The following is a 10824-nucleotide window of genomic DNA, read 5'->3' on the forward strand; positions in this document are numbered from 1 at the left end:
TTTCGAATGCCACTGTGAAGCATGTGTCCTGAATCTATCATGAAAACACACAGAGTTATAGCATACCCATTTTAGTTTTCCTACCAGAGATACCTTAAAGCTGTGACAAAGGTAAGTCTCTGCAAGCTCTCTAAACCCTGTCCAATGCTCAGGATTTTGCTCAGAATACTTAAATACGTTCAAAGAAGCTTTTCTGCACTTTGCTTACAATATCATTTACTTCTTTGCAAAGGCCTTATTCTCCACTGTTCCACATTATCAGATCCAAATTCCTTGTTCTTACTTTCAAGTTTTATCATTCAGCTCACGCCGATACGTTCAACCCTCTGTCTAGAACTTGCTCCCTACCTCTTTCCTCAAACCCAGCCCCTTCAAACAAATGCAAGCTTGGACACTGCTTTAGTTCTTCAAGGAACACTCATCTTCTATCTATCTCCTTATAGCCACTTACTTCCCATATCAGGTTATTACAATTACAACTGCTATTTTAAAATGTCGTTTCCATGCCTTCAGGCAGTAATAAAATCAATTCATTCATACAACCATAGTTTCTGCTATCTTTTGCTTTTCTAACAATATAAAAATATGAAATTCTACTTCTACAGTCAAGTGTTGAAAGTTCTCTATTGCCTAAAACAATTTATGGTCTTCATCAGCTATAACTTTAATGATTATTCTTAAGACAAAAATATTTTCAGCTGTATTAAGCAATATTTAAATAGTCATCATGTTACCACCTAAAATACAAACTAAAAGTAAGGTTATCTATGACAAAACATTTAGTGGAAAAAAGCAGCTGCATGTTTCAGAACACACAAACGTAAATGAAGTTTTCTCATCAGATTCAAATGTCTGCTTCTGTAGAACTATGCATAACTGGCATTAATGATTTGTCCCCCAACTAGTATTGTATTTCTCAATAAAAAGACAGATATTACGTCTAATTCTTTTGTGAGGAGGTAGAAGTCTAAGCTCTATGCACTCGCCTCACTGCCAGCATACATATCGAGCAGAAAGGTGGAGAGTGCAGTGGAAGATCAACTATGGTGCTTTGTAAAGTAATGTTTAATTTGCTAGTCAGATACCTGCTAGTCACTACAAACTCTACTCCTTCCAAGACCTCATCACTGTGAGATTAACAACCACTACCCAGATGCCTGCATAAAGCAGAGATCCTAAATAATAAACAGAAAATCCATTAAAGCACTAGGAACTAAGTAGGAGACCCAGAGATAGAATTTTCTTTTATAACTAGGAGGGTTTTTGAAGCAGAGTATAAAGAAGCTTGAACTTCTAGTTCCACTGCACTTCATCTGGCCTTTTGAATTATTACTTTCTGTGCTGAATTGACAAGCAACATAGAATTAAGGTTTCCTTTAGCTATAATCTACAGAAAAACACCTCCAGCTCTTCTTTAGGTTGGCCCTGTAGCAATGGTGTCATTTTGTGTTGAAAACGTAATTCACTATACTGAGACCTCCAGTACTCCAGCACCACCTAGCAGGCCATAGACCAAAACACAACTAGGCAACACAACTTCTGACCCAAAAATTACAAACAGCAATGATTTCTATAATTAGCTCCAAATAATAATTAAAAAAAAAAAAAAACAACTTATTTTCTTCATAACTATCCCAACCATCATCTCTCTGTTACCAGAAAAAGAGTTTTTGCAAACCACGGTATAGTATTAAAATATGAAGCTAATTCATACTCCAGCTAAAAAAAAAAAAAAGGCCAGATTATTAGCAAGTAGTTACTGTGGAACACGATGCCAGAAATAACGTGCCCGTGCTGTAAAATCACTAACAATTACCAGGATCTCTAAAAAGGTTTTACAGAAACTCACCGGCTCTTGGAGTTGGCGTACTCCTGTCAACTGCCAGCGCCCACCAGCAGATGGCAGACCACCACCACGAACCCCGCGGCGGCCTTCCGAAGACTAGGCAAGCGGGTTTAGCTTTCACCCGAATTTAAAGGGAATTACCTAAATTGTCTCACCCACAATCCCAAACCCGTAGCCAACTAGCCACTCTTCCTGGTAGCCAAGAATGATACAGTTTTGAAGTACATCCTTTTGTAATGAAGAGCAGAAAGAGCAACCTGCGCAGGGGAAATACACTATTACAGAAACTATATACATTAAGTACAAATGATTCTATACCTAATATACCTAAAACTAAGTAAAAAAGCAAAGGAGTAAAAATTTAGAAATTCAACAGTAAATATTCTCTCCTACATCTGAAAAGCACACCCCACTTGGACATCAAAGATAACATGCCACACTGTGAAGTCTGTCTCAGTTACCAGGTTTCCAATACGCGCTTCCTTGCGGAGCCAAGGACCTACCATCACAAGGACGACCATTTTCCCCATTCCACTCGGTACTGCCTGATCCACACAGCTTTGGGGAACTATTCAGAATAAATCAGGCTGAACGGGCAGCATCACTGGCTCAGTGTTATTCAACACAGGAAGTTCTTCAGCTTGTTATTAATTTCAAGTCTTCGCATTTGAGCCTTTCTATCCTCCAGATCATTATTCAAAATCTGAGACGCTTTTTTCTTTTAACAACTTCTTCTAGAACAAGACCAGGGAAAAGTGGATTATCTGGCACTTTCTACAACAGCAAAGAATATGCAATTGTCTCATTTTGTTTTAACCATTACCTTACAAAGAAAATGTAAAACCGTAAGTCATTTAAAATTATTCTCTGAAGGGGAGACTGACCCTACAAGGAAATCTTGCAAGTCTGGCATCAGAGGATTAACAGAGCACCAACTGCTTAGTCAGCAGACTTCATCTCTGAAGATGAAGAAATGGCTCTGACCACGTACCATGTGGTACAGAATATACGGAAGAAAGTTTACACTAAAGAGAGAACTGCAACCACCCAACTAGAATCCTCAACCTTGTTTTCAAAAATTACATTCAGTTTTTCAGTTCAAGGACAGTACAGCGAGTTTCAGTTCGGTACTGGGAGCACTTTAGAAAACTGAAGTTTGTAAGTATTAAAAAAAAAAATCAAAAATAAAGGTTCAAAATCTCTTTCACAAAAGTATCTAGTTTTCCACTGACAGGCTTCTTCAAATGTTTTCCCATCACCACAGCTGGCAGAAGGAACATGCATGGTTTCTTATTCTTGGAACATCTCAAACTTTTCCGGGCATTAGATAGTGAGCAATGCATGTAAGAGGTAGTCCTAATTAATGGGTAGCACACTGTCAGATATTTCTTTCACAAAACACTGGAGACAGTGCTTGAGATGCTTTCTACGGGGGGTAAGGGGGTGGGAGACACACAAAAAAACCCACATCTCTCTCCACAAATGTAAATACGTATTCAGCATTAGCGTAGTGCTCCAGTTGAGCAACCTGTCCTTAACAATAAACATGAGGGGAAAATCACCCCTTGCCCACCCATAAATGCTCCAGCCCTGGAACATTAACACCTTACGGCATTGCTTCTGGCAATCAATTTCATCCACATTGAGTTTTGTCAAAATAAATATTTGCAAGAAAGACATTCTCAACCTACCTCCTCTACAACAATCACAACCTTCTCTTCACAAGCTCTTTTTCCTTTCTAAAATTAACAAACCCTGATGCTCTTCATGCCTTTCTTCGTAAGAGAGAATGCATCCATATTCCTGATCATTCACATCAGCTGCCTTCAAAATACAGTCCAAGTTCTAACTCTTTTTACAACAGGGTGCCTGCCTGCAGGTCTGTATTTCAGATAAATAAACCCCCAAACTAAGTCATAGGAGATTTTCCACATTATTATCCTTCTGTTCCTTATACACGCACTTTATACATGCTCCCTGCACCCCCAGTTTTTATTATATTTGGGTCTTGAGAGCAGAAAACACCACTGAGATGCCCACAATGATGCTTTATGTCTTTTTTTCTCTGATTACTTCCTTGGCTATCTTAGGGATTTAAAAGTCTTAAATAGGACACTCCCCACCAGAATTCAATCTACTAGGATCAGAGGCATCCGTCTTAAGAGTAGATGATCAGCTGAAGGTCATCCTCTGAAATCTTCACATATATTTAGAAGGCACACAGATCAGATCAATGTCTATCATTCCATGATGACAGCACTCAGCATTCAGTCTGCCCTGGCTTCTTTCTCAAGTGAAGGATCTAGTGGCAACTGCTATGCAGACACATTAATCTGGACTATCACACATGTACGAGCTTAAAGATTCTGTCTAACAATAAATTGTGCTTATGTAGTTTAGCATGTTAGAATTTGATGTATTTCCAGTTCTTGAGTTGTTGCTGATAAGTAGCCTAGCTATCCGTCTTGTTTCAGAAGCTGCAAACTAATTTCTATAGATTTGCTATTGTTAATTTATCTTTTTGCTTTGCAAATACTTTCAAAGTTGAAAAGAATGCAATTTAAGCACAGCAAACAATCTGTAGGATTAGTAGTGGTTAGAAAGTAAAAAAACCACATTACTGGATGCCAGCAAAGCAATTTAGCAAAGGAAAATGCACCGATACCTACAGTGCCAAAAAGAGGCAGCAGAAACAATGCACATAGCTTTGAGTAGTCTGGCTTTCCCATACCACACTCCCACTTCTCTCTGGCTATCCGTCTATTGTATTATAACAAATGATAAAAGAATTAAATGCTCTAGCAATCAAGGCTGGCATATTAAAATGACACTCTGCATTACTGAACCTACTCCTCTCTTAATAGAGCTATTCTTCAAAGGAGATTAATTATATTGGCAAGAGACCTTTTGCTATTCTAATTTGTGAAACGTATTTCAATACCACAAGCATATTAAAACAGCTGCAAACATGCAACTAGCTCCAAGATCCCAGGTCTCACTGCATTTCATTAGGTGTTCATCTTGTGACCAGCTCTTTAGTCATTGCTTTAGAAGCCCACTTCAAGTAAAAATTCTTAATTTCTAGGCTTAATTAACTGCAACTGTAATTAACATACAGCCCACCATGAAGTATACAGAGATAGAAAAATGACCATATACTTCAGTACCTAACACCATCACAGAGGGACAAATACTGGATTTATAGCTGAATTTCTCTGCTTTAATTAGAAAGCAGAGTATTTCAAATTATTTTAAAATAAGTTATTGGAATCGTGTTTCATATCAGAACATTTGATAGAGAGCACAAACACTGCCATGACAAACTGAAAATACATCATATTAGTAATATGCAGAATTGTAACACGCAAACAGATCTGCAGCTTGCTGAACTGTACACAGCTGTTAAGCAACGAACTAGTATTCCAAATTAAATATCTGAGAACTAATGCTTTGTTTTAAAGCACAGTTATTTTCATTAACTTAAGCTGTGACGCTTCAAGGCATTTGCCTGCCTCTAGAGAACAGGCCTGTATTTTAACATACTACTTTTTTTAATCCTCATCAGATAAATACTTAGATGCCAAGTTCATGTGAGCATTTTCCCTTTCTGTTGATACAGTCAAATTATAACCACTGCTAAGAATAGAAATTTAAGACAAACACTGAACAGGCACCAAACTAAGACACAACACAGTTAAATCAAATCAGAAGAATTTCAATATAGTAGCATGTCTGAATATGCTAATACTACAAATGCTTCATTGTGAAATCAAAATTAGTGGTAGCACAAATGCATGGCTTTTTGAACTTTAAAGATTTAAGTTTCTTTTCATAGCCTGGTGGTGCCAAACTGTCTAGGATCCCCCCAAAAATTCTAAGGGCTAACAATCTAAGGGCTATATCCAAAGTAAACCCTTTTACTTAAGGGGTCATTGCTTCTAAACAGTCTTACAATGTAATATAAATTTACCCAGTTACTTGCAGCTCTATAAAGTAGTGCACACCAAAATTTCCTCATTTGAGTAAAACTTGTTATACAGGCAACCCTATGGAAGTTTGGCAAAAAAAGCTTCTAGCTTTGCCTTTAGTCTAGTATTTAGCAACAATTTCTGTTGCACATATGACTGCTCACAAATAACTGTCTTTTCCTACTCTTACATCTTTCTTCTCCTGGCACTTCAGTGATTTTAGATATTTAGAGGTAGTAAGGAACATCTACAAACAAAACGTATGTTCCTTTTGGTTTGCAATTCAGTCTTGACAATAGCCATTTGAGTTTCCCTGCCATACAGGCTATTGTATGGCACTCTCTTCTTAGACAGTGCTAATTTGACAGATGCAACATTCTTCAAAAACACGTTCACTTTACCAAAACCTTTTGACAGAAACCACGCAGAACAGCAGATGTCAGTTCCAGCTCTTCAATTCCTTGGACGGTTATCCCTTTCAGCTTCATCCCCCTAGCTATTCTCTAGGGAAACAGGCAGAGGTAGCTACTCAGAAAGCTGTTTCCCAATTAAACTTGTTTTAAATGGTCAAGTTCCCATGCTCACATCGCCCTAGACTTCCAGTGATTATTTTTTTCAGGTATCAGGCAGCTTAAGTAGCATTGAGAAGGAGCATCCCCCAAGAAGAAATTATTTTTCACACAGACATTTTTTTCTTGCTTTTTGTCAAAAGCAGGATGAACGTATTCTCCTCCTAATTCACCCTCTACCCTAAAAAGGGCCCACAGGAACAAAATGCTGCATTCACAGAGCAGGAGCAGGGAAAGCAAGGTAGGAACTAAAGCACAGGATCACACCACTTTTTATTTATAGCACAAAATCATCACGAGTATTCCCAGACTCACTCACCAAACCAGCAGTAAGTGAAGGAGCAGATTGTCCTAGGGACTGATTTCTCATGCGGACCAGGTTTGAGGTATCTCCAGGTGGCTGCCATATTGTCTGTCCCACTCCACTGTGGACACTATTTGATAAGGGAAGTAGCTGTTTTCCTTTAAAAACAAAACCAAGATACTATCAGCTTGTTTTTAAAGTTCAAAATAAAATGCTGAAAACAAATACTGCATGTGGAAAAAAAGCGTTTAATAAAAAAAGCAATTTAAAGGTTTTGGTAGGTTAGAACTTGTAAGGGCACACTACCTGTGAATTCATTATGTTTGATAACTAAGTATTTCCAAAAAATCTAGTTTACATTTTGAGGTAATGGGTAAATGCAAAACCTTGTAGAAGCAGATTTCTATCGCTTCATATCTTTCTATACTTCACACAGCTTACAAAGGAAACAATATTTGCTGCCAATTAAACAATTTACTGCCCTATAGAGAGGCAATGTTAATGTTGCAAACTCTCTTAAGTATAATTTTAAAAATTCTTACAAAAATACATTCATAATTGTAAAATATTACCTCTTCTACATAGCTTAGCCATCTAGACATCCCCACTTTCTCCTACCATTGGAACATTCAGCAGTAGATTTCATGCAGCTGTGATCAGAATATAGTGTATGTTTAAACATTGTTTTGCTTTGAACCATGCATGGATATTTTCTGTCTAAGAAATTTCACTCTTCAGCAATATCATATTATCTTAAAAGCAAAACATTCTGTTTCCCAAGTCTCCCTTTTATCTGATTGATTAGTGTAGATGCTCATCTCCCATGCTACATACACAGTGAGAAGAGTAGTTCCTATCTCAACAAGTTCACACCGTTGTACTTTACTGCAGTAAATACAGTAATCATTTAAAAGGATCTGCTCAATACATTTTTTTTCTAGACAATATAACACTCCTTTTTGAAAAATGTCAAGCAGTAAATTTCCACAATAAGAAAGAACCAATGTCAAAGTAGGTCATATTTTGACTCCATCAAGCTTGACAGTTTCCTTTTATGTACAACGTCATTCACAAAAAAAAGAGAAGAAAGATAGTATTGTGGTTAAAAACACATAAGTGAAAAAGTCTGTAAATCTGGGTTCCATTATTAGCTTCCAGATGACTTCCTCTGTAACTTTGGTTAGTCAACCTCTGTGCTTCAGTTTCACCATCTGCAAAATGAGAGTGAATAATACCTCTTTTCCTTAAAATTAGGACTGTGAGACTAAATTACACACACCCCCTTCCAAGCATGGTGAAGATAGTTGTGTTCAACAGATTATTACATGCTCAGACACTACAACAGAAATCACAGGGACTAAGACATTCGTTGCAGTAAGTAGCAGGAAGAAGTTACATCTTTAATCACATACTGTAGAAAAATAGTTTTTTTCGCAGAGGCAGCGAGCTATTTTACAAATTCAACTTCACCTTAGAATTAGATATGAAATATTACATTCATTACATAAAAGTGGCTACAAGATTTGGAAAACTGTCACATAATGTGATTAGCCATGATGCCGGGGGGGGCGGGGAGTGGTGTCTTTTTGGTTTTCTGTTTTTTTTTTTAAACTTACTTATGTTAATTTTCTGTGAACATTACGAGCAATGGGCCAAGTACACATTAATAGAATGAGTCAAAGCGTATGAGAGATGAGAAGGCTCAACTTTAGCTAGCAAAGAGAGACACAGCATATTAGCACCTTTTTCCCAGTCCCACTCAAGCTGCTTACAGCTGTGGACATGATTTTCATGGTTTGCTCTTTTTCAAGATTATGTGTAAATACAATGACTCTTCTTGTCTGCAGAGATCTAAAACTACAGAAACGTACATTGCTGTATTTATCTCAGTAAAGCACTAACACAGATATCCTATAATAGCAATTCAAATCATATAATTATCTAACAGTTCAAAATGCCAGTGCTTGAGAGCAAGAATAACATTATTTAAATCTCCATGAGATATAGTTCTCAGTATCTCCTTTAGGTCCACAAAATCTGAATCCAGGAAGACAGAATTCCATCAAGAGTCAAATCTAAGCCAACCAGTTCGCAGGCACAATCATCTATACTCTTTAAACTTATTTGCTTCTGTTGCAAAAATAAGGTGGAATTATTTTCAGGACAGAGCTTGAAGCTAAAGCCTTTCCCTGCCATGCCTCAAGTTCTACACACATTCCAAACACCCACATTTAAAATATATATCTAAACATCTACATTTTCTTTACCCAACTGGGTGAAACTGATCTTGTTGGGGCTCTTTTCCCCTTCCTGAATCAGACTATATAACTGGAAAAGTCATTAACATGAAGCAACAAGTTCTGGAGAACATTATCATTTCAGAACAGAAAGTTTACAAGAATGTTATCTCCAAACAGAAAAATTATTTTTAAAAAAGAAATAGAACTTCTCCAGTTTTCCTGCTTACTCCTATTTACTTTTCTTTGCTTACTTCTACTCAAGGGAAAAACAAACAAACAAAAAAAACCCCTACAGTACTATCTTCGGCCACTGGAATCAGCCAACAGCTGTGTAGTTAATAAACTTCTGTTTTCCTCTAGCAATTAACCTACCTTAGAGAACAAACTTGCATGAGTGCAAAACATTATGAATGTTTCCATTTTTCAGAAACAAGCCACTTACTACAAATAAAACATTAAGACAAGGCCAAGCCAAAACAAAATATGCATACTTTACTGCTTATTTAATTCTATTACACCTAGCACCTCAAACATTAAAATATTTATCTTCCCCTGATAAAGGACGGAGGGACCAGGACTGGATGCATTTTCACAATCACGTAAGTCAAGCCCATGCTGCTGCCAAAATGGGTGGTTTCACCCTCTTCCTCTTCCCCTCCCACCTGAGAGTTTCCAAGCCTTCTTGTTCTTGCACTAACATGCAAATAGGCAAACAGTCAGCCTAATTAGGGAGGCAGTGGATTGCAAGTTAACCCTACAGAACAGCAGTGGTATTCAGGCAGATCAGCTATTTCATTCTAGAGCGATCATGCAGCTCTATATGTTCTAATGCCAACATCACAGACTTTGGTACCACCTTTAAACAATTGTGAAACCATCCCCTAGCCCACATATGAAGTCTTTGAAAAAGAAAACTACTGAGCTTGGTCCTCCATTTTTTGGCTAATTACTAGACTATGCTCACTCCATGCTGCTACAGTTGACAAACTAAATTCTCTGACAGGGCTGAAGACTGTGTTCACAAGAAAAAAAACAAACTTTACACAAACTGAAAAAACATCTAGTTAGCAAGCAAGATTTTTACTTTGAATCACAAATGCCTACAGTGCTTTTGAAGCCAAAAAGAAACTAAATAATAATTTGAACCTGATATAAAAGTCAGCTTCCCAGTAAGAAACAACATGGCAAAATAGGCAAGCTGGCCTTAAAACTAAGAGAGGTAAGAATGCATCACTGTGTTGCCTAAAGTTCCACCGCTCCCTTCTTTTAACTTTGCACATAAAGTCTTAGCTTCCAACTTTTCACCCTGGGCAATATACGGAATTTCACTCCAAATCCAATCTCTCTTTTTCACTCTTTTCTACTAATATTTCTTTTTGCATCTTTCCTCTTACATAAAATTTTGTATGCCCTCCCAAGAAGAGGTCACCTCTAGTTTTAAATAAACGACTTATCAGTATCTTTTATTACAACTGTTATGCCAACAAGTAACACTACATCTTTAATACTAATGAATTGTCACATGGTCTTTACAAAATGGCATACCTGACAAAGAACTTGCCAAACTACCTCTTCGTAGCTTGCAGTCATCTTGACTTAGCTGACGATGGAGCTTGGTTTTCCCAGCAGATGAAAAGATGTCAGGATTGCTGAGCTTCCTGCAATGTAATGGAGTGGATTCTGTTACCATCTCCTGTAGAAAGAAAAACAAGCAGAAGTTTGTTAATGACAGCTAAGTATCTGTTTTCTGAAACATACAATCTCCAAAGCATAAACGAGACTCTCTTAAAAAAAAAAAAAAAAACAACAAACCACACCACCCCAAAAAAAAAAAGCTGCTTAAAATTGTAAATCCCCCTGTTTTGTGCCACATATCTGCGTGGAAAGCACATCACAA

The 10824-nt window shown here is 37.3% G+C and overlaps 1 protein-coding gene across 2 annotated transcripts in view; it reads right to left on the reverse strand.

Moving 5' to 3' along the window:
* The window catches only part of MAST2 (microtubule associated serine/threonine kinase 2), a 173576-nt gene extending 162961 nt beyond the window's left edge, over nucleotides 1-10615 (reverse strand). The window contains exons 1-2 of one of the 2 annotated variants that reach the window (XM_009326585.1): nucleotides 10473-10615; nucleotides 6703-6845 (exon numbers count right to left, since the gene is read on the reverse strand). In XM_009326585.1, coding sequence (XP_009324860.1) covers nucleotides 6703-6753 — 51 coding nt within the window. In that variant the 5' untranslated portion in view covers nucleotides 6754-6845; nucleotides 10473-10615. Of the gene's footprint in view, nucleotides 1-6702; nucleotides 6846-10472 lie in introns of those variants that run through there. The other variant, XM_009326583.1, reaches the window with a different exon arrangement.
* Between the last annotated feature and the right edge of the window lie 209 nt (nucleotides 10616-10824).

The sequence above is a fragment of the Pygoscelis adeliae genome, unplaced genomic scaffold (assembly GCF_000699105.1).
Source record: "Pygoscelis adeliae isolate BGI_AS28 unplaced genomic scaffold, ASM69910v1 Scaffold306, whole genome shotgun sequence".
NCBI lineage: Eukaryota > Metazoa > Chordata > Aves > Sphenisciformes > Spheniscidae > Pygoscelis > Pygoscelis adeliae.